Source organism: Hyposmocoma kahamanoa, unplaced genomic scaffold, assembly GCF_003589595.1.
Source record: "Hyposmocoma kahamanoa isolate Upper Pololo Valley unplaced genomic scaffold, ASM358959v1 92, whole genome shotgun sequence".
NCBI classification, from domain to species: Eukaryota; Metazoa; Arthropoda; class Insecta; order Lepidoptera; family Cosmopterigidae; genus Hyposmocoma; species Hyposmocoma kahamanoa.
In genome coordinates this window covers 1,029,113-1,053,075 of record NW_020654748.1, presented here as the reverse complement: position 1 = coordinate 1,053,075, position 23,963 = coordinate 1,029,113, and the positions used below count along the sequence as shown (strand labels likewise).

General features: G+C 37.1%; 1 protein-coding gene across 1 annotated transcript in view; it reads left to right on the top strand.

The window, feature by feature from the left end:
• LOC113236631 (MHC class II regulatory factor RFX1) overlaps positions 1 to 23,963 on the top strand; it is a 33,142-nt gene that overhangs the window by 5,807 nt on the left and 3,372 nt on the right. The window contains exons 6-11 of the mRNA XM_026472792.1: positions 10,206 to 10,287; positions 14,772 to 14,904; positions 18,191 to 18,311; positions 20,013 to 20,266; positions 21,629 to 21,798; positions 23,648 to 23,940. Of these exons, the coding sequence (XP_026328577.1) occupies positions 10,206 to 10,287; positions 14,772 to 14,904; positions 18,191 to 18,311; positions 20,013 to 20,266; positions 21,629 to 21,798; positions 23,648 to 23,940 (1,053 nt within the window). The remainder of the gene's footprint in view (positions 1 to 10,205; positions 10,288 to 14,771; positions 14,905 to 18,190; positions 18,312 to 20,012; positions 20,267 to 21,628; positions 21,799 to 23,647; positions 23,941 to 23,963) is intronic.

Genomic DNA, 23,963 nt, shown 5'->3' with positions numbered 1-23,963 from the left:
AAGTCTATTGATAGAACTGTAAAAATTTTAGCAGAATACGTATGACTTGTCGTGTAGAGTCGATTTAAGTTTGATTCATATACCAGAATACGCTTTAACGACATTTGGATTGAACGACTTGAAAATTGGACTCGTTGACGTTTACTGTCACACGTGAATACGAAAAAGTAGTTCAACGACAAGTCGTAGCGATATCGTTAACGGTCTGATTACGTGAATCACTCCTCTGGCATTTTTATCGCGTCAATACTATCATTATGTTCCTAAGTTACTATAATTTTCTGTCATTTCAACCATTGTAATCTGATAAACTATCCAACTTATTCTTTTTCTCGAGGTGTCTCCTACTATTAGGGCGGCTATTATTTTAGACTTAGCTGTACGGAATAAGGATCTTGTGCTCAGGTTGAACCATGTCCGGAGATTCTTATGCCTTGAAGTACGTCTTCCAGGTTGTCGTTTTCCCTGGATTTTTCCTTGCATAATTAGTCGGAGCAGGTCGTAATTATCATTACGCATTGTATGACCAAAGTACTGTAGTTTGCGTTTTTTGACAGTACTCAAGACCTCTAATTTCTTATCCACCATTTGCAATACTCTTTCATTGGACACTATCCGCCCACGATATATTCAAAATTTTTCTGTATACCCACATTTCGAAGGCTGCTAAGCGGTTGTTCTTATTTTAAGGTCCAGGACTCTATCCAACTTATAGATTTAGTTAATTTAAACGACATACTTCACCTTCAATAATAAAGTGACGAAATTCGTAGTAAAATTTTTGGGAAACTGCCGAAATCGATTAAAAAACGTACGATATTTATTTATTTATTAGATGTACAAAAAGTTTACATTCACTCCTTAACAAAAGCTTAAACATTACTACTAGTTCTACTCTAGAATGTAAACCTAAACATGTACATACAGCATGACCAATCATGAGTAAACAATTTTGTTTGAAATATAAATTGTTTGTAAATTAATATAAAATACTTAGGCACAAATAAAACTGTAACCTTAAATAAAATAAAATTACTATAACTATGAATAAGAGAAACCGTGGTGGTTGTGAATTCGATTGCGAAGTCTTTTAACATTACCATAAAATATATCCATCCCTAAATCATCGGCAGGATCAGCCATAAGGTCGTTGTAGGCCCGACACATTCTCGTCAAAGGGTTGTAAAAAGAAGTATTATTAGTATAAACATTCAATACGAATGGTCTAGGAAAGCGTCGTGGATTGCACTTGATGTTAAAATTAATATGGGACAGAAGCGTTGAGGATTTAAGGCTGCCGTGAAGTAGTTTATGTAAATGTAGAAGATCCTGTACCCTACGTCTAGAATTCAAGGACATAACCTTAAAACGTGAACCTCTCTTCGTAACGCGACAATTTGCGACTCATGTGTGATCTGTAACTTACTATTTTGAGAGCTCTGTTCTGATAGTTTATAAACTTATCTTTTTTTTCATATCAAATTAAATTTAGCATTTGACATCAATTTAATACCGAATTTGGCTTCAAAATCAGGATTTATTTTTTTCAAATCTATACTGTCAGTTTTCCAAAACAGTTTTCGTAGCAGCAGAGCTCCTTGTGAAAGAGTTCGTCCAGGGTAGTACCTTGCCACCTTGTCTATTTCTGCCGCCACCAGTAATACGAGCATTACTGCGTTACGGATTTGAAGGGTAAGGGTGCTGGTGAAATTACAGGCACATAAGACTTTTCAACTTATGTATCAGGGAGACAGGCGCAGTGGCAGTGCGTTTTTAGCGGCACTGTAACTAGTATGGACAGGCGTGACAAACAATAATACTAATAACGTACTAAACAGCCACACCTATTGCCTGGTCTCAAACAAGGGAATCCCCGGTACTATGAGTACCAGAACAATGGAATTCACTGCCCAGAACACCCAGACGAGAACCTATTTAAAAAAGGTTGTTTACCAAATTGATTTTACCGGGAATCGAACTCAGGATCTCCTCGTTCAGGCAGCGCCCACAGGGCAAAGTTTTGGACCAAAAAAAGACCTTGGGTCTTTTTTATTTTTTTATGATATGAAGTGACTGAACGAACAAGTCGTGGGCCTGGTGGTAACGGACACGCCTGTCCATAACAATTGCCGTGCCATTCAGAGCTTTTAACCGCAAAGATCTAAAGGGCACTACCACTGCGCACGTCAAAACAGTTACTATTCGAATTTCTGCATTTTATTATTGAGTGTTATATAGGGTGAAAGTAAAAGCCGTGGTAGACTAATTTTATTTTTCTACAAAGACGCATAAATACATACCTTATAGACTAACATAATAACAGTTACTAATTATTTACACGCATTGTCGTATTATGTGCGACGTGAGACGGAACGTGGGTGCCCGGTAGCCAGACTCGGAAACGTTGGTACATGACACCCTACGGCCAAAACTCCTCCTTCATGAAGGTCGACAGATGTTGAGTTGGTACTTCCACCACAAATTGATTAAACTAATTGTTTGACCTACCGCCTTTTAAGCAAATGCCGTGGGTTCGAATCCGGGCTCGCACGTCTGAGCCTAGGAATTTATGTGCGAAATTTAATTTGAAATTTACTTTGAGGTTTTTGGTGAAGGACAACATCGTGATGAAACCTGCACGTCGACGAATGTTCATAACCCTTGGAAAATATGTGATGTCCCCAACCCGCATTGGGCCAGCGTGTCGAATAATTGCCTCAGAGGAGACCCGTGCCCAGGAGTGAGATGTATGAACAGATTGATAGTTGCGCTAGGGCTAGGTGGCTGCCTTTCAGACTGGTGAAAGCCAAACTGCTGATATTGAATTCTTTCTACTATTTAAACAATTGTATAAATTAATTATCCGTCAAAAATTTGACAGCAACAATTTATATGACATCAGACGATCTTCCGCTTTCCAACCCACTTCAGATGTCGCTTATGCACAAAGTTAGAAATAAAATGACACTTCGGACACCTGTGACATTTCGGACTGTCACTTTCTCGGATTCGGAACTGAAACTACTCGATCTCCGTCCGACATCCGTCCGAAACAATTACTGTCAAATAAGTAATATTCGACAAAATTAAAAGACAAATATCCAGTATGAAGCTTCATTCGCAACACGCGTCTTTTCATTTGGTCAAGTATTGCTTATTTGGCAGCAATTGTTTCGGACGGAGATCGAGAGTAGACCCCCTAATACGAATGGGACGTAGTGTAATGAATGGTGTAATTGGCTATGTTAGGTTTCTTGAAAAAACTTTATTCTGTGGCTTTCATGAAAGACTCAGCCCCCGTAGCATGGCTACGCATGATGTCGCGACTCGCGCGATAAAATTGAAATAAGCGCGCGCTGTTGGCTATCTAAATTACATCTGATTGAGACAGCCAGTAGCGCGCGCTTATTCCAATTTAATCGCGTAGCCATGCTACGGGGGCAGGTCTTTTCTAACGAGAAGCGTTTTAGGCCATTTAATGAGGGTTGGTTACACGACTTCGAAGAATGTTCTGAAATGTTCACATATAACATTCTCTGATATGCAGATTTTTTCACGTTGTTTTGCTTGATCGTCACAGTACCTGATAATTTAGCAAAGTCCACATGATTCAAAACGAGTCTGGTGCAGGCCGCCTTCGTTGGGAACCCAGGCCCTCATTCTAATTAAGTTTGTTATTGTTTTTAATTCCATATACCAGTCTCTAAAAGCTTTAATTAATTACCATGGATTGGGGCGCCGTCGTGATCCGTTACGTTTCGTAGTGAGTAGCCCCCAGTATACATAAATAAAATTGCAATTCATGAAACGTATATTTCATGGATACTTAAACAAATTACATTTGAAATCGTCAAATTGCTTGAACTTATACGTAAGACAGAATTCCCTGAGAAAAACGAGCACGCAACTTTAGGTTTTTCAAAGTTACAAATGTGACCATTGCATATATATATACTCTAGTCTGTCTTTTTCGAAGATGGAGTAAAATGACATTTGCAGGGCTGCCAGTGTTCGTAAAATTTTAAATAGTCATGACAATTTTATCGATAGATTGTGAAAGTAGATAAAATTTTGCCAAAAATGGCTGAATTGTGACTGTTACGACTTTCTAATGATTACTAATTGCGTTATTGTATTCTTTATTCTTAATTTGGCGGATGGACTATTAGTATAGAAATACATTTTTAGTCATACACATTTTAATAACGACAGGCAGACTTGATTATGTACCTATTTTAAATTCAAAAACTTACTTACACATACTGCTAAACTTAGTGTATGCATATAAAAAATACAATAGAATAGAATAACCTGTGCCCAGCAGTTGGACGAATAATTAATTGGGCGATGATGATTCAAATGAATCGAGTTTGGCTATTTATTTCATAAGCGTAACCAACATTCAGTCGATAGTCGATAGAATATTTATCGATTGTAATCACTAGCTGCTTGCAAGCGGGCAACACTTTTACGCAATGAACTGTCATTTTACTCCATTTAAAAAAAAGACAGACTATACTATTTTTTTACCTCGCAGAACTTTCAATAGAAATCTACATAATGGTAAACGAATATTTTCTTTAAAACGAATTATTTTCTTTGAAAACATCTTAAGATAACTCTAAGTCGCAATTCTATAAGAAGATCAAAATCGCTAAATCTGATCATTCGAGCTACACAAAACCACTCATCTGGCATTATCTAACGAAAAGCATGGGAAAGTTCATGTGACAAATTCTTTCATAATTTTCCTTGCCTCATCATAACAAAACATCTAACATGGACTATTATTCGTTTTTCCCTTTCATCTCCCTGCAAATCTGGATAAAGACTACTTTTGCCGGTCGACATCCACCAACCTGTACAACTGAATAAAATCGCCCTTCCATCATTTCAATCTGATTACACCTGTCAAACCACCATCGTTTGTAGTATGTGATGTTACCATGAACCGTGTACTCCTAATGCTTTGTTATTAAATTCCACGTACATTGGTGAATAATGCGCCCCTTTTATTGGCGTGGGTTCTCTAAACACGTTTTGTAACATTTTATTTGAGGATTTTGTATGGCATCGATGGCATACACTGTAATGTTTGCTAACGTGGTGAAAGGATTTGACAATCGGCGTAATGTACTCGCCAATAATTGCCCAGGATGCGCCAGACGTAATGTAGGGCTAGCACGATAGGGCGCGACTTGCGCGAGAGCGATATAAAGCGCGAGATGCTGCTATTTATCTCTTGCGCTTTATGTCGCGCAAACTGACCGCGCAAAGTTCGTGTACCAGTGTGACTATTATTTATATTGAAAGTCTGAAATACAATAACATAATTAGAGTTTCCGTACAATGAAAATTATGTTTAATATCAAATCTTTGATGCATTGTTCTGTACATATTTTTTTTTTACATAAAATAAAAAGTGGTTTATAATTGCATAATTACCTTACGAAAGAGTTCGTCCAGGGAAGTACTACCACGTACTACTTACCATAGGTTAATTTCTGCTGCCCTTTATGGCGCTCTCGCGCAAGTCGCGACTAATCATGCTAGCTCTACTGGAAAGGAACGGTACGTCGTTTGGGGATGCTCCATTCATGCTTTATGAATTCACTTAATTAATTGATTATTATATCGACAGTGTTATAGCCTAGCGCTCATCACTCGCCTTACAATGACTATATTATTACATTTAATGGTGCATTGAGGCTGGAAATACAGCTCCTTAAAAAGGGTCCCTGTGCAAGTGACTATCAGCGCCTCCTAACGGTAGAATTAAGAATCATTCATTGCGTTATATTTGTCAAACTTAGAATCAGCAGAAAACGTAAATGATTGTCTTTTCCAGTACTTCTAAAGTACTTTATTGAAGATAATAGTTACAAATAATGAACATATCGGATCCTTGTTTAAGATATCCTTTAATAATATATGGTAATCCTGATCTTTCCCGTGGAACCCTAACTTTTTTTTTTTTAAATAATAACGCATGTAATTGCGATGCCCCTCTTGATTATCTACCTGAGCGATCATTATCAATAGGGTTACTTGCATCGAGGGTGCACTATCTATTGTGACATACGATCGCACCTGACTGTCTACCTTTTGATTGACGCGCGCCACGCTCCTGTATTAACCCGCGTAAATTCTTTACAAAGGATGTTGTTAATTATTATATGTAAATTTTCGAATTTATTACTGTAAAATAAAGGCATAATTTATATATCAAATCAAAATTACTTCAAATCTAACGTGGGACATGCAAAACAATTAAAAAAATAAAATACTAATTAATGATATAACGAACTTAATCTATGTTCAGTTAGGACTTTAGAGTAGATAGCCCTAGCTGATATTTTCGCTGACATTGAGATCTTTTCGTCTGAATGTCGGCAATGTTTGAGACGTTGCCCCTCTTCAAGGAGGAGCTAGATCATTCTATAGTTTAGGTTAAGTTCTTTTCGAAAGATAGTGACAGCATCGACTTTTTTATGATATCAACGTGACGGGACGAACAAGTTTTGTGCCTGGTGGTAACCGACACGCTTATCCATAACAGTTGCAGTGTTACTCGGATTTTTAAATTGCAAAGATCTGAAAGGTACAGCCACTGCGCCCCTCACCTTAAGACACAAAGTTAACATGTCCCTTATGCCTGTAGTATTTCTTAATGGTACAGATTACAAAATAAAACAAAATAGATTAATAAATAACATTTAAAAACAATGAAACTTAAGACATCGGTAAAACTGCATTCCAATGTCAACTCGCACAGCATTAAAGAAAAATAGAAATAGTGTGATCTGGTAAAAGTAAAGAATCATTTTAAAAATGTCTAAAATTTTAAAAAACTTCCTATTAAATGACTTTTTATTTTTTTAACACGGAAGGCTATTATGAGTGCTACTTCGGAACCACAACTCCATTATGCTAACGTTACTGCTTGGCGGTAGAAATAGGTAAGTTGGCAGTACTTCCCCGGACGAACATTTTCATAAGGAGCTGTCTTGCTACTAAATAGAGTATTTTTAACCTTTGTCACCCAAATTGGTTTGAATACGCGTTTGAGGTGGTTTGGGCTCATGGAACGGTTGAATGAAAGTAGAATGGCGGAAGAAATAAATAGAATCATTGTGAAAGGCGACATTGGAAGAGAACGCCTGACGGCCACAATGCATGTTCACAGATCAAATCGAGAATGTTTTTAAAAAGGTTAGACTGCGCAGTGACATGAATAGGATCTTTAAAAGATTGATGAATGCAAGTGAAAACGAAGGTTAGCCAGGATCGCCCAAGTGAATCCAAAGCCTCGTGTACATATACATGTCTGTTACAATATTTCCTGCCAGTCATGGTCTTGTCGTTGTAATGATTAACTGTCCTCGTGCTGTTAGGTTATTGGGAATTGGAGAGGCGTCGAGAAGTGAGCGTGCCTATATCTCCGGTACCTATCTCGAAAATAGGGTAGTGCTGTACGTGGGTCCGGGGCGGCTCGTCTAAGGCTAGTCTTCTGAGAATCGGATGTAGTCCGTGCAAACGGCCTGATCTGTGGTCCTGACTTGTGTAGGTCCCTGTGCGGGCTTCCTTGCACAGGTGTCCTTCCCGTATAACCAAGAAGTTGATAGGAGGGCTCTATAAACAAAACTTGTCGTCGTCTTAAGAGTGAATACATCGTATGCGATTTCCATGTAATTTTTCAGGACGAAGATAGAAATGTGGTGTGAAATGTAGTGAAGGCAATAATGTTTGTAGTTAGCATTTTAATTAGTCAAATTATATCTCTTTCAGATACTATATTACTTTAATAAATGTTTGAGCAAGAATTTTGCAAGTTTTTCTTCAACTAAAATCAGTAAAAATGGAACTATGTGAAATGTGAGGTTTACACTCTAAGGCGACGTCAAGTAGAAAAGATATGGAAGAGGAACGACTGTTTCGTGCTGCTCCTGTGAATAATACTTTAACATGAGTACAGTGTTAAAGGTAGCCCTTAGCCGTTAGGCACAAGATAAAAGACCATGTCCCAACAAAGTGTAAAAACCATACCCACCGCGTACCGAAATGACATATGGATAGATTTACAGAAAACTATTAGTACTTTACAATGGTATTGTGTCGCTTTACTGGGAATTATTAAATAAAAATAAAAAAAAATATTTTTAGTCTAATAAATGTGCGTTAGTAACGCACACGCACACACTCAACATAAGTTAGTGCAAAATTTTTGTGTGTTTTGTATTTATTGTTGATCACCCAGAGAACGATTTTGGTCTTACATTCCTATTACAGCTGACCGCGCAAAGTTCGCGAACAACTGTGACTTTTATTTATTTTGAAAGTCTGAAATACAATAACCTAATTAGGTTTTCGTACAATTAAAAATATGTTTAATATCAAATTTTTGTCGCTCTGTTAACCCTGTAGATTATCAATATTAATTTTTTTATATGAAATAAAAAGTGCTTATATTGCATAATTTAACAATGTAGTTTTTGTACGCAAGCATTTAGTAACAGGAGTGCACCTTATGAAAGAGTTCGTCCAGATAGTACTGCCACATTCGTATTTCTGCCGCCATCAAGCAGTAATGTCAGCATTACTCATTTCCGATTTTGAAGGGTAAAGGTGCTGGTAAAATTATAGGCACATAGGACTTGTCAACTTATGTCTCAGGGTGACGGGCGCAGTGGCCCCTGAGATCTTTGCGATTTAAAGCTCTGAGTGGCACTGCAACTGTTATGGACAGGCGTGTGGCTTGCCATCAGGAGCACGACTTGTTCGTCCCGTCTCTGGATATTACAAAAAAAGTACTCGGCTAATGCTTTTGCCGTCTTTAAGCAAAGGGTATGACGTAATACAAAAACGATTTTTGACGACCTCAATGGTAGAGTAGCTTGCACACCGGTTTTCATAGTGAGGTCCCGGGTTCGATCCCCGGTCGGGTGAATGTAGAAAACTAACTTTTCTACATTGTCTCGGGTCTGGGAGTTTATAGCACCATCGTTGTTTCCGATTTCCATAATACTTGCGTTTCTTACTTTGGGATCAGAGCAAACAGTCGTAAATAACTGTTCTCAATATAAGAACTTTTTTTTTACAAATTGATTAATGTTTTCAATTCAGTAGTGCATGTAGACGTCACTATAGGACCTGTAAATGCCCAAAACGTTGGTTTGTTTGAAAAAACAATAACATACGCGGTTTAGATCCTAAACATTTTAAATTTTTAACCATTTTGAAATTTTTCTTGTTATTTTTTTGTGATTTCTTTTAGATTAGGAACTATATTTTCATTATCTATATTTGCGGATGCGTAAAATGAAACGCAATTTCATATTAACTTCATTAGATTACAGAGACATTTACTTGACTGTTTACCTTTTGTATGTATCGTCCAGAACGTCCATTTTTAGTAATGGGAATAATGGGCCTCGCGTCTGAGAAGAGACATTTAAAAAAGTAATTTAATAACAAATCTATATTTTTTATCTGCTACTATTAGCAGATTACTTTAAATCAACCTGTGTATAAAATCAGGTATTACGTCGTCCAATAAAATGTACAAAGGGAAAGTTTGCAATTATATTGCTTGCGTCTCTTTCACTACCGCGACAGGTGGGGTGGGGGTGTGAGACAGGTGTATCTGTTAGAGTGAGATGGATATACAGAAATAGGTAGGTATTATCGGGATATTCTGGGAAGTTTCGGTCCGGAGACGATTTGCCTGGGAGATCTCCGGCGACATGGAGGTGCCGCGGTACCGGTCATACTACTCTTGTGAGTGCCGCCCTGTGCTAAGCTCTTAGGAGATCATAACTTGTTTCCTATACCTCTCTTATATCAGCCAGATTTTGATTATCATTTGGTGTGCTTTTGGGTTTTGTAAATTTCAAATTAGATTTTTTGTTTTAGTCAACTCCTTTGTAGTTTTTTTACGTTAACATGTTTTTAAAGTAAAACTAATCTATGCCTTAATTTCTCATTCTTACACTCAAAACATTTCATTTGCTTTTCATGCGGCTTATCGGGTTCTTAATTTTAACTAACCTGAATTGCTGGGTAGGGGGCGCCACACCTAAAGATGTACAATCTGTCGATTTTCTTTGTTTGAAATTTCACCTTACCTCATACTAAAGTGACAGCGTGTATATCAATCGGTGTTTTAATGTACTTATTTTAATACTGATATTAATTTATCTTTGCAGGCGAGGGTGGTAACGGCGTCAACTACCACGTGCAATATGTGGAACCGCAGGAGATTTACACCCAAGGACATCAGGGACATATGTAAGCAAATATATTTTTATCGAGTTCTTAGGTTTTCGCGATTGTTGCACATAGGTTATGAAATTTTTCCGGATTTACAACGCGTAGGTACGATTGGGGCCCTTTACAGGTCCCGTGGTCACGGTTGGCTGAGGTGGTACAGCCATCAACCAAAAACGTTGGTTTGTTTGATAAAACAAATATACGCGATTTAAATCAGGAAAAATAGTTTCATTTTCTAAATATATTTATTTTAACTTTTGAATTAACTTAGACGATAGCTGTGACGCAACATTTTTAAATAGCTATAGTGTTGGTTTCAAAATTCGATACAAGTTTCGTCATTTTTATTATGCAAAAGTAACTACAATATTGACAATAACAATTTTTTTTAATGAGACTAATTCTTTTTTAATAAGCATAATAATATTTTTTTATTTATGTGCCACCATTTTAGAATCGAAAAGTAACTATAATAATGACACTGTGCTACATGATTTTTAATTTTGGATTCACAATATCATTTTCTGATTGGCTAGAAACAATTAGAACCAGTTAGAATCACAAAAACATGAAAGAAAAGCTTTATTTATGTTAAAACTTTGCTTTTGTAGTTAGGACAACGAAAAGTACAGCGTACTTTTAAAGAAAATACAGGTTTTTTGGTTTCTCATTATTTAAAGACAAAAACGGAACATTGCATTTTAAACCATAGTATATTTCAATCAAAATTCTATAAATTGTTGACAAAGAACCTAGAAATGTGTTTTGCGACATTATGTAAATACCAATATGTAACTAATCTTACAAGCCTTTTCTTGTATGAATTTGTTATACTATGTGAAGACTACAAAAAACAGCCATTTTATTGTTATCTCTAATTATTTTTCATGATACTTGCTATTCTTAACATAAATTACATTTCGAGTTCTTAGGTTTTCGCGATTGTTACACATAGGAAATGAAACTATTTTTCCGGATTTAAATCGCGTCTATTTGTTTTTTCGACCCGACGTTTCGGGCCCTTTACAGGTCCCATGGTCAGTCAACCGTGACCATGGCACCTGTAAAGGGCCCGAAACGTCGGTTTGTTTGAAAAAACAAATATACGCGATTTAAATCCGGAAAAATAGTTGCATTTCCTATAAATTACATTTTCAAAAATGTACTGTGAAAGACAATTAGAAGACGCTAGAGTAAGAATGTTAATAGTAATAACAATAGAAAGCCGTGTGATCCCTAAAAATCGTTAGAGGACACAAGTGCCCAGTAGTTCACTTATCAGGTTTTTAGTGAGTAATTTTTTTTTTTTTAGCTCGTGAAAAAAATTGTCCTTTCGACCGTGCGCATTTTGTATAAAGAAGCAAAAGCTATTGTTCACGCATTTGGATTTATATTTTTATTAAACTATTAAATTGTTTATTACACAAAGAAAATACTTTAAAAACACTTGTTACGTAGGATTTATATAAAAGTGAGCTTATTTTTAGAAGAGATCTCTTCCAGTAAACCCTAGCTGCGGTGAAGAAAAAGTCTGCGAGACTATTTATTGTAAAATAAATAACGTAAACGTACATAAACGGTATGTGCGTAAAAACCAACATAAATACAATAAATCTTCTTTGTCCCTTGTTTTGACGACCTCTGTGGTCGTGTGGCTTGCACACTGGTTTTCATGGTGTAGGCATCTGTAGGCATATATCTGATGTCCCGGATTCGACCCGCGGCCGGGCTAAAGTGGAAACTAACTTTTTATACTGTATCGGGTCTGGGTGTTTTTGGTACCGTCGTTTCCGATTGTCATAACACAACGAATTTTGATTCATGCAGAACTTAATACCGACAGGCGGCTATGAATATGTATATTACATATGTCTCCTATTTCTATTTTTCATAGACATAGTTCTAAGTGTATGTATGAATTTTCAAAAATTGACTATACAAAAAAACCTATGCCCAGTAGTAAAACCCATAATGTGCCGATGATGATCAAATGAAACAAGTTCGACTGTATATGCGTTATTATTATTATTATATTGCATAAGCGTTACCAACATTTAGTTGATAGTCGATAGAATATTTATCGACTGCCATCACTAGCTGCTTGCAAGCTGGGCAACATTGTTGTGCAATGAACTGTCATTGTACTCCATCGAGTATATAACTAGAAATAGAGACTAAATAAGGGCCATCCATGCCTGGCAACGCATCAGGCAAATGGACCTTATATCACTTTTAAATATCAATTCTCGTTTGCGCTGACATCACAAATTAGAAAGCTGAAATAGTACAGCGCCAACAACCGACCTGTGTGTACGTCTCCGTATATTCCAAAAATATTCTGTATTTATTGTAATAAAGATAATATCTCTAACTATGGCAGCTGTTCCATTCGATGGTGTGGGGAAAAACAGCAAAACATCCAATTACAACACAAACGGAATCACATTTCATCGGTAATCAAATATTAAATATATACACCCGTCAATTGTTTCGAATTCGGGCTGGCCAATCGGGGCGCAGTTGTCACCGTAATGATTTGGCAGAATAGTTTTCAAACAAATTAAATGACATTTCGTCTCTATTTCTGGTTATATACTCGATGTTGTACTCCATATTCAAAAAAGGTAGACTATATGTATGTCGTTTGTATAAAAACTGTTGCTTTCGTTATTTATAACTGCGGATGTAGTAGGTATAAATAACTACACCTATATTATGTTACAAAAGCAAATGCACGAGAAATATCAAAGGTAAAAATGTATTGTATCATGTTTGGGCAACTCTGATAAAGTAAAAGGAAATGGCTGCCTCGTGACACGATACAATTGGCAAATATGGCTTCCGAAACATTTCATTGATGTTATTTTCCCTTTTATGTTACAAATAACTGATTACGCACTGCGAGGGGTTATTTCAGTGGTTGATGGAGATGTTGTGACGTAATTAAGATTCATTATACTACAAATAATTTGAATGCAGAATTGTATATTTTTTAATTCTTTTTTTATGTGCCGTTAAAACACAGACTTAACTGCAAAAAATTGTGATCCTAAATCATTTTTAAAATGCGATTTTAAGGAGAAAACAGAGACGCATTATGAATTTCTTCATTTTTCTATAGAGGGCGTAATGCGTAATGAAATATTATAACAGTTACGAGCTCTTCAAATGTGCTCAGTAGCCCTAAATATTTTTTTATTATTTTTATTTTCTGTAAATTTTGCAAAATGTAAGTTAGATCATTTTTTTTAACACGCACACGCTCATAGCTTAGGTAAACCCTGTATCGCGGGTGTCATGGACACACACATAGACAACCACAAATTACGCCCAAACTCTCGAGAGAAATAAATGCAGGCAATTCAAATATTTCTCCCGGCTCGGGAATCGAACCTGGGACCTCGGCGTGGCACTCCAGGATGGTAACTGTTCGGCCACAGAGGCAGTTCATTGTTTCACCGGAGGTACGATATTTTGTGGCGCAGAATGTAATCGAAATTGAGTTTTAAATTATCTGATATCAGCGAAACTAGACCTACAACCCTCTCTAATCATTTTTTTTTAAATATCTTATTTAGTTTCAGTTTTATTGTTAAGCAAAATTAGCACCATTTACATTTTATATTAGCAAAAAACTGTAGGTCCAAAATAAAATTTTATTCTTATTTTCTTTTTTTTTTTATTCACAACATATCGTTTTACTTATTAATACACTATAACAATACAATACAATACTCTATACTGTATCTATATCTATATTAATTAATACAATACTCAGAAAAAATTCCTTCGATCCGGTCGGATTCGAACCGTCGTCTTCTTGCATACCGTGCCAGACGCTATACCAACTAAGCCACGGAACGAACCAACGGACCTCACGAATCTTTCTATGTGCTTGCGTCGTGTCTTTGTATTTGGTTTTTCAACGACTTTTTAGTCCTAGCGCCATATATGAGAAATCTATGAAAGATTTATCACCCAGTTAGTACCTTTACAGCTACCAGTCCTGGCGAGTGATGTCGCTATTCACTGTATTAATGAAATTTTTATTGAATTGATATTCAATTCTTTTTTTTTGTGAAATTACTCCACTAGTTTGTTATACTTATTAATACAAAGATCGAACACTCAGAAAAAAATCCTTCGATCCGGTCGGATTCGAACCGACGTCTTCTTGCATACCGTGCCAGACGCTATACCAACTTCACAATTAATTAATTAGTAATTTCACAAAAAAAAGAATTGAATATCAATTCAATAAAAATAACATATCGTTTACCAATTTTTATATTAACGTATTGTGTTAGGTAGGCTTGCCATGGACCTCTGACATTCATTACACGTACCTCTTGGGGGTACCTCCATGGACCACAGGTTAAGAAACCCTGCTATAGGTGGAGAAGTCTCATTCGCTCATAATCAAACGTACATATAACTTTTGACTTTTTGTGATGTTGTAAGTTATATTTTTCTATAAAATGTACAATATTGAAATTCAACAGGGATACTCTCCGTTCGTACCCGGTATACGGGGTCACGACCGTTGGTAACGCGACCTCGTCCACGGAAGGGACGTCCGCCGACAACGGGTGGGGTGGTGCATCCTCTGCCGAATACACCGCGTATGGTGTAGTTGTGAGTTATTAATTTTATTATTTGGACGTTTCTTATACAAATTTAATTATTATTCGCCGGGTGAATGAACCCCGAATATACGAGGAATGTGTGAAACTGCCACGATAACTTCGCAAGGTTTCTAAATTAAAACCTGTACAAATGCACGCTGGATATAGATATGTTTACCACTGAAAAGCGATGCATTGACTGGTATCATTGACTTACAATTATATGGACGTCGGGTCCGCGCTAAAAAGTGTCCGAACTTATAGGGTGTTAAAATCGTATACAGAGCGTCATTCACGCTCTAGTCTTCGTTTGTTCGACTGACAGCGAAGCAAGCAAAATTAGACAGTACTGCGATGACATTGCAATTTAAATTCAACGTTTTAGATTTTTCATATTCCTTGACATGTCACTACGGTTTTTGTATTAGACCCGTCGTCCATTTATTTGTAAGTCAATGACTGGTATAGTTTGTTTTCCCAGAAGAATATGAGATGTGTAAAAATGATGTACGGATAGTTTGAGCGTTAAAAGTGGTTTAGGTCAGGCAAGTTAGTATCATAACAGCGCAAAGCGTTCCGTGTTGGACACTGTCCAGTACCAGTCGATTGCGAATGATTTCGATATTCGACTTGTTAGTAATTACTATTCCTGTCATGCGACTGACAAATTAGTAATCTATTATGGTTGTGAATACAAAGATCGAGCACAGAAAAGTTATCGTCCACCCGGTGAGAGATGGATGAATCCGTGCTGCACCGTAGCATTGCTCTGACGTGGACGTGGGTGCAGTCCCACCGAACGGTTTTGTCAGTGCGTTCGATCTTTGTATTCATAATTGTTCGCGTCTTGTTCTTGCTACACAAACTACATATCTTGATTATAATGTTGATAAATAAATAATCCTTGTTGATCTTAAAAATGGTATTTATTTCGTTTACTTGATTACAAAATAAAATACGCGCTTGCTTATGACAATGCCTTGATTGCAAATGTGTAGAAATTATAACTAAACATAAAAACATAAAAATGCTGACGCGGTAACATACTTAATGTGCGGTATTAACCGTACAATAATAATTATAAAACTAAGGGATTTGTTTCACAAAAAGTCTAATAAATAAATTAATAATCTACTAATTTTCGTAATCGAATGAACTGAATGATCACTCATTACTAATCCATAGATTCCATGGAGCATTTCTGCCTAGTTCTTGACGCAATTAAATCGATTAGCGACACTAAAAAAATACAATCTGTTACTACAGAAACTACGAGTTAGACGTGATGTCCTATGTTATTTTACGGATACATACTAGCAGTTTCTACCGAACGTGTAAAATGTTTAAAATTGAAATAAATAAAATGGCCGCCGTATTCAAAGTTATATAGAGATCGAATCTAGAAATCTATTACAGACTTGTAGGAGGGTCGAGGGGAGGGGAAAATTAACAATGGGAGCAACTTTTCTCCCATTTTCCAATATGTCCGCCAATACAAGGGTGTCTACGTTCCTCGACACTAAAATATAAAAAAGCAGCGACGCCTCCGGCCGGGTTTCACTATGAGCGTGGGTTACGGCTTATATGATATAATAATATTTAACTTTTAGAGATGCTAAAAATACTTCAATGTTTGACGTCACTATTTTTACTTTATGGTATTCAAACTGATAAAGTCTTGAGACTTTTCCATCTAATGGAAAGTGGTAAATGCGATAATAAAGAAGTGTAGTTTATGTATTACTGAGCTTTCAACGTCGTGGCAATAAAAATGGAGGTTATTAATTTGCTGCGTAGTGAGCCGCTTCATTCACTTGTTCGTTTGTTACACATCCCCTGTTGTTATATCTATGCCAAATTTGACGTCGAATGTTTAATGATAAAATGTTGCTTGGCATCCAATGACGGCATAGGTAAAGAACATTTTTTTGTAAATGCTCATTATTTAGACTTGCTCTGCTCATGGCCCGCTGAAATTGAAATATAGATGGAATATAATTAATGTTTATCTGACCATTATTATGAAGTTTGCAAAGTACCTACTGATACGTGTAATTTATGAATAATTAATTAAGTTTTTGGTACTTATTAATTTTTACTGTTAGATAGTAGGTAATGGTAGATGGAAAGGATCAAAATTGTATAATTTTATTTTTATTAATTTTCTACATATCTCCTCCAGCACCAATTTTCGATTATGAACTTGAATACTATTGGTATTGTAATGTTTGCAATTTGTCTCTTCAAATAAAAAATCACCAGGGGTGGCACAGTTCTATAAATAATTAAATAGTGGTAATTTTTATGTTGGAAATTTCTATTGAACAAAATTCATTACAGATTTGACTTCAAGGTTAGTATTATCAAATAGACTTAATTGTAATGTGATAATCGTAAAACAGGGGTGAAAACCCTAAAGGTCACGTACTGACATTTATTCTACATCGAATTTGGCTGTAGTATAATTATTTCAATCTGTTGTAATACACTCAGATGTATTTGTTGGTTTGCGCAGTAACAAATTAAGAGTCTATACTACCTCAAATGGCTTTGGTAGATTCCGTAAAACAGTGAAAGTTTCAAATCGATCACTCTGGAAAAAGTTTATATAGTAAAATTGACGATATAATAGGAAAATATTCACGATAGAAAAAAAACACAAACTTACCTCGAAATTTTCTAAGAAAACTGCCGTATTCAAAAGGTACTTTATATATATATATATAATTTCGTTCGACCCAAGCAAAATGAACCGTATTAGTACGGGATACATTTCAATTTGAGCTGTTGTAGTATCGACTCTTAAATTACTTCCATTTTTATTAACATAGTCAAAGAGTATGCTGGGATTCTCTCTGAGAGACAAAAAGAGAGCTACGGACATACGAAGGCCTACTAAATTGAAGGATGTCACTAGAAAAAGGAAACACTAAAGTGGAAGTGGACTGGCTATACGTACAGGGAAAGAGTAGAAAAGTGGACCAGAGAGGTAACAGAATGGTAAAGAGGAAAAGAGGTCGTCTCTTTAAAAGATGGTCCAATGACTTTAAAAAAATAGCTGGACCTCTATGGACTAGGCTGACAAGAGACAGAGCCGGATGGATACAGCTAGTGGAGACCTATGCGTCTTCAGGATGCGCTGACGTTATAGATTAAGTAATTTATTAATATAATTGTTAATAAATTAACAAATTATTAACATGGACTTATGCAAAGTAACGCCTGAATGAATTACTTTCAGTGTAGTTTAAAAATTTCTAATGAGCTCGGAGAACACGCTTTCTCTTGTTACTTAGGTGGCGGGGGACGAGGCGGAGGCACCGGCCAGCCCCGCGACACCGGGCGCTGCGCCGCAACCACCGCGCATGCCTCCCGCTACTGTGCAATGGCTGCTCGATAACTACGAGACCGCGGAAGGTATTGTATTCAAATTCTTTATTGCGAATCATGTTGTACATTTGTAGTTGTTACAATCTTGTTAATAAACCAAACATGAATCCTGCAAGGACGCTGCAATCTTAAAAATTAAATTTATTTGTTTACGTGATAAAAAATAATCCATATTAAATAAATTATAAAATTAAATTTAACTAGGCATATTATTATGAAAATTGAAGAAGAAATTAAACTGTAAAAATAGAATAATCAATAAATCTATCTTGCTCTATATATATAATGTCCGAAAATTCAAAATCAGTACTTATTAATTTTACAACATTTTACAATTTCGTTATTTAAATTACATAAGTTTAATGATTCGTTTATTATTGAAAAACCAACAGAATAAAGACAAAACAATATGAACTTATGTTCCCTTGATGATAACAAAGTTTTAATTTGCCTCTGATATGCTTTTCATTAGCTACATCAACGAGAATGTGATGTGTTCAGTAAATAAGTATTTATTACTTAAAACCGATTTTATCTGTACCGATACAGAGTACTAAAAAAATCGACCTCAAAAGTACGTGGAATTAGGTCTATTTGCTAAGTTTTATTGAAATATTCCCTAGCTCGCCACTATACAGGACTTGACACTGGAGAGAATAAAAATCAGTTCTCACTACTCAAGGTATATTGAGAGAGAAAAACGCCTTGAATTGGAGAATAGCAAAATCAACCATTAAAACAATTGCTCCTTAAATAAATTTAGGCGCTATTTATAAAAATGAATCTTCATGCGTGAACAGCCACTCTTAGAGGCGGATGATTTTCTTCAAAATGAAATGGGACCACTACGGAGGTATCCTCTTTCCAACAAAAAAAGAATCGTGAAAATCGGTTCACAAATACCGGAGTTAACGCGTAACATACATACAAAAAGAACATATAGTCGAATTGAGAACCTCCTCCTTTTTTTGAAGTCGGTTAATGACGTTGTACTAAAGATGGTTGTTTTTAACGAGTTCTTAGGTTTTTGCGTTTGTTACACTTGGAAAATAAATAAATATTAAACAACACTACATACGTTGCTCCAATCCCAAAAATAAGTAACTAAAGACTTGTGCTGTGGATATCGGAAATAACGACGGTACTAAAAGTACTCAGACCCGAGACAATATAGAAAAGTTTTTTTTTCTACATTGAGTCGGCCGGGGATCGAATCCGTCCGGGACATCATAGATGGCGACACCATGCAAATCGGTGTACAAGTCACTCGACCACGGAGGTCGGAATCGGAAATAGAAAATGAACAATGTTTTTTATAGGCCACGGCTGACTGAGTTAGTTAAGTTAAGCAGTTATGTCTAATATTAATTAATTGCAAATCACCCTATTTTTCATTATAGCAATAAAAGTTATTAATTTTAAAAACTTTATTTTTAATTTACCAAAGAACATTCCAATACGTCATCATACATCGAGCAGAGGAGTCTCTGACTTTATAAGTCGAGTCTCTGTCTTATAAATAGACTCGAGTACTAATATCTCCACTATACTGTCGACTCTGTAGACTCGAAAATGTAGACTCTTGGATTTGAGTTATTTACAACACTAAGTTACTATTTCCTGTAAGAGAATATTGAAACACGTAGCTATCCAGTTTTCTAACCAACATTGTTTCACAGGGCTCCATACTGAATCCACTATTATTTATAATATTTAAATTTCTTTTAGGCGTATCTCTTCCGCGTTCAACTCTGTACTCACACTACCTACGTCATTGCGCATCTCACCGTCTGGACCCTGTAAATGCAGCATCTTTTGGTAAACTTATCCGATCCGTATTCATCGGCCTTCGAACCCGACGTCTTGGTACCAGAGGCAACTCCAAGTATCACTACTACGGAATCAGAGCCAAAGCGAATGTTGGCGATTCACCACCAAGACATGATTCCACCGAAGACAAAAGCGATGGTCAAAGTCAGCAAGTAAGTTAATATAAATTTATTTTTTATATTATTTCCAGTGTGTTCGCAAGGTACTTATTGGGGTGCGGTTATTTGCATAGGGTGGGTTGATACATTTAATGTTCCGTGGTTTCAATCTGTTTTGTCTGGGCCAACAAGTAATTCTGCGAAGATTCTTAAAAAATATATTTATTTTTTAATTGTTATAATTATTTATGGCATTTAAAATATACATACTCGATCGGGTATATAACCAGAAATAGAGACGAAATAAGGGCCATCCATACCTGGCAACTCATCAGGCCTTATATCACTTCTAAATATCAACTCTCGTTTGCGCTGAAATCACAAATTGAATGCTGAAATAGTGCAGCCCCAACAACGGACCTGTGTGTACGTCTCCGTATATTTCAAAAATATTCTGTATTTATTGTAATAAAGATAAATGACTCTAACAATGGAGGGTTGTTGTTTCGAATTCGGGCTGGCCAATCGGAGCGCAGTTATCACCGTAATGATTTCACAGAATAGTTTTCCAACAAATTAAATGGCATTTCGTCTCTAATTCTCGTTATATACTCGATGTACATACTATACTACTCTGTACTAAGGTCAATAACAAAAAAAAAAAGCCACGTCATTGCCATTCAGGCAAAAGCAAATTAAATTAAATTTAAGCTGAGTTCATCTATCGCGGTCGTTATTTGATACTACACTAAGAAAACGGCAGGATATTTAATTTTAGTTTGAGGCTGACAAATTTTCACACAAGTACATTCCGTCGGAGTAGTCAATGGGCAAACTTAAAAATGGGTACCGCCAATAAGTAAAAAGAAGAATGGGCATTGACTACAGGTAATAATAATAAATTGACTAAAGTATATGAATAAAATTGGTCCCCGCAGCAAGGTGCCCAAGATGCTGGCAGCGTTCCCGCTTTGTATTGCTAAGCTAATGCGTTGGGCAAGGTAGCTTGGATTTCGCAGACAGTCTATTAAGTTTTTCGATAAAATTTTGTACAGATGAAGGCCACTGGGACCCCACGGGCCAAGGGTTGCGACTCCAAAGGTTGTAAATAGGTAGTCGGACCCAAATCCTGGTGCTTATTATTTTTATTGTTTCCGCCAGCTCAGTTGACTAATTTGACAACTCGAAAATGAAATAAAATCACCTGCCCTTTTGTTTCTGATTTATATCTATATGTAGAATTAAAATTCTTGTAATTTAATAATATCCCGTGAGTCTTAAAATAGGGACACATAGTTGAAAATACTGTTATTGAGTAAGAAAGGTTTTCTTTGGCACGACATTGAGTAAATGTAAGATCTTAAACACTCGCGGTCTTAAGGTCGCGATTAAGTTAATGTCTCCTTGCTCGAGCAGGAGTCCCGCGACCGCGAGTCCGAGCAGAGCCCGATCGGCGGCGCCAGCAGCCTGGCCCACCGGCAGTACCTGGGGGCGGTGTCGGCGCCGGACCCGCCCGACCTGCAGCTCGAGGACCTGCCCGACGACGTGCCGCCGGCGGCGCTGGTCGCCTTGCGCAGGCATCACCGGTACGTAGCGTTTGGAAGCAATACACATTCTAGCCTAGCCTTGGCATAGTTACAGAGAAGGCTTGGTCCACATAATTTTTAATGCAAGATTTTTATTGTAGAGGCAGAAACAAGAAAAGGTATAGAAAAGGCTGTAATAAAAAATAATGGTATGATAAAAAATACAGGTGCAATACTATAAAAGACTCCCTTACTTAAATTACATACGGACATGCTTATGGATGATTATAAAGTAGACACTTAGCCGAAAAGGGCCTGTATTCGTACATGTATTGCTGCTTTATATGCAGTTAGGTTTACATGATTGAAGGACACGTCGTCTCTCTTCGAGAATTTCGATGGGAGTGACGACGGAACGAAGAAAAGTTAAGAATGACGAAGAAAAATAATTAGATAACGATTCAAAATTTCAAAAGGAAGTGGCCAGGGACCAGAGAAAAGGGTAATAAAAAGTTGGAATGACGATTAAAGAGGTCTCATCGTTACAACGTAATCTAGTTTTCAGCTCAATATTGTGTGTACTGTAACTGGGGGGTAGCTCGGATTGCGTAGCGAGAGGTACTTCTATGAATATAAAGTGGAATAATCTTCAAAATATACTTTATTGTATTCTTTCACATAGTTTCGGCTTTGGGTTACAATTCAATAATGTCAAGGTGCTCCATTCTTTTCTCTTACTTCATTTTCAAAGCATTCTAATTATAAATCTATTCACTCAGCCAGTGATTCTACTCATAGAGTAGAGCCTAGACTATTATACTGAATATTGGAATATTGTGTGTACTGTAGCCTAGGACGTCGCTCAGGTCGCGTAGCGAGAGGTACTTTATAAATATAAACTGGGATTATCTTCATAACTAGATATTTATTGTGTTTTTCACATATTCACTTCAAAAGGCTACTTCTAGATCTGCCAAGATCTGTTCTTTTTTCTATCCTATTTTTTTAAATACATACTAAACACATATCTATATTCATTCAGCCAGTACTTCTACTCAAAGAGTAGAGCCTACACTACAGTACACAAACAGGTAAGGTAGCTGTACTTCCCTGGACGAATTCTATAGCAGTAAAAAAAGTGGTCCGGAAGTAGATAAAATGTGCGGTTGTATGATAATCCTATCTTGGAACATGCATAATACATGCGCATTCAACACAAATAAAAAGTTCGCAAAACCTGCGGCGATCCTTTGCTAGTAATTTAGCATTGTGTTTAATTGTCCTTTCAAATTATAAAATAACGTTTTTACAGAAATGTCAAAACTTTTTTTTCTATCGAGTACATTTCGCGAGTGTGTTTAGTTTTAGTTCCATACTTACGTCCTGCGATCAAACGGTTTATTTCTGGTACCCGTTCCGGTTTTGAAGGGTAATTGGTTCTGGGGAAATTAAAGTGACATGAGACTTGTCAACTTGTCTCAGGGTGATGGGCGCAGTGCCTTTCAGATCTTTGCGTTTGAAGCTCGTGACTGGCACAGGAACTGCTATGGACAGGCGTGTCGCTTAAAACCAGACGTACGACGAGTTCGTGACTCCGTTCGGGACTTGGGTGACATGAAAAAAAAAAAACTAAAAAAGCCCGGGACACTTAATCTGTATGTCATTTATACACCAACCATTCATAAGAACCACTGTGCTTAGTTCTTCCTAATGCGTATGACAAACGAGTAGAAAGAACAGTATTAGCGCCTGTGTTGTGCCGAAAAGTAAAATTTAGGACTATTCAAGGCTAAAGTGAACCGGTATTTTCAGAGAAATGCGTATCGTCGTAGGCCACATTATCGCTTGGCCACATTAAAAAAAAATCTTCGGTCGATCCGATCGTACCAAGATGTGATCTCTTTCGTAGGCAACACGGAGTAGAGTTTCTGGAAGCGGTGGCGGCACTGGACACGGCCGGGGTGGAGCGGACCAGGCGCGCATTCTGGAAGCGGCCGCCGCCGGACCTGTGCAAGCGGGTACTCTGCCGCCTGGCGGCCAGGAAGGACGTGGCCGACTGGCTGAAGAGCGCCGAGCTGGAGCTGTACCAGAAGGCCGTGGAGCTGCTGCTGCCCGACGTGCTGCGGCCCATCCCGCCGCAGCTGACGCAGGCCATCCGCAACTTCGCCAAGTCGCTGGAGTCGGCGCTGGCGGCGGGCGCGGGCGGGGCGCCGGCGGGGGCTGCG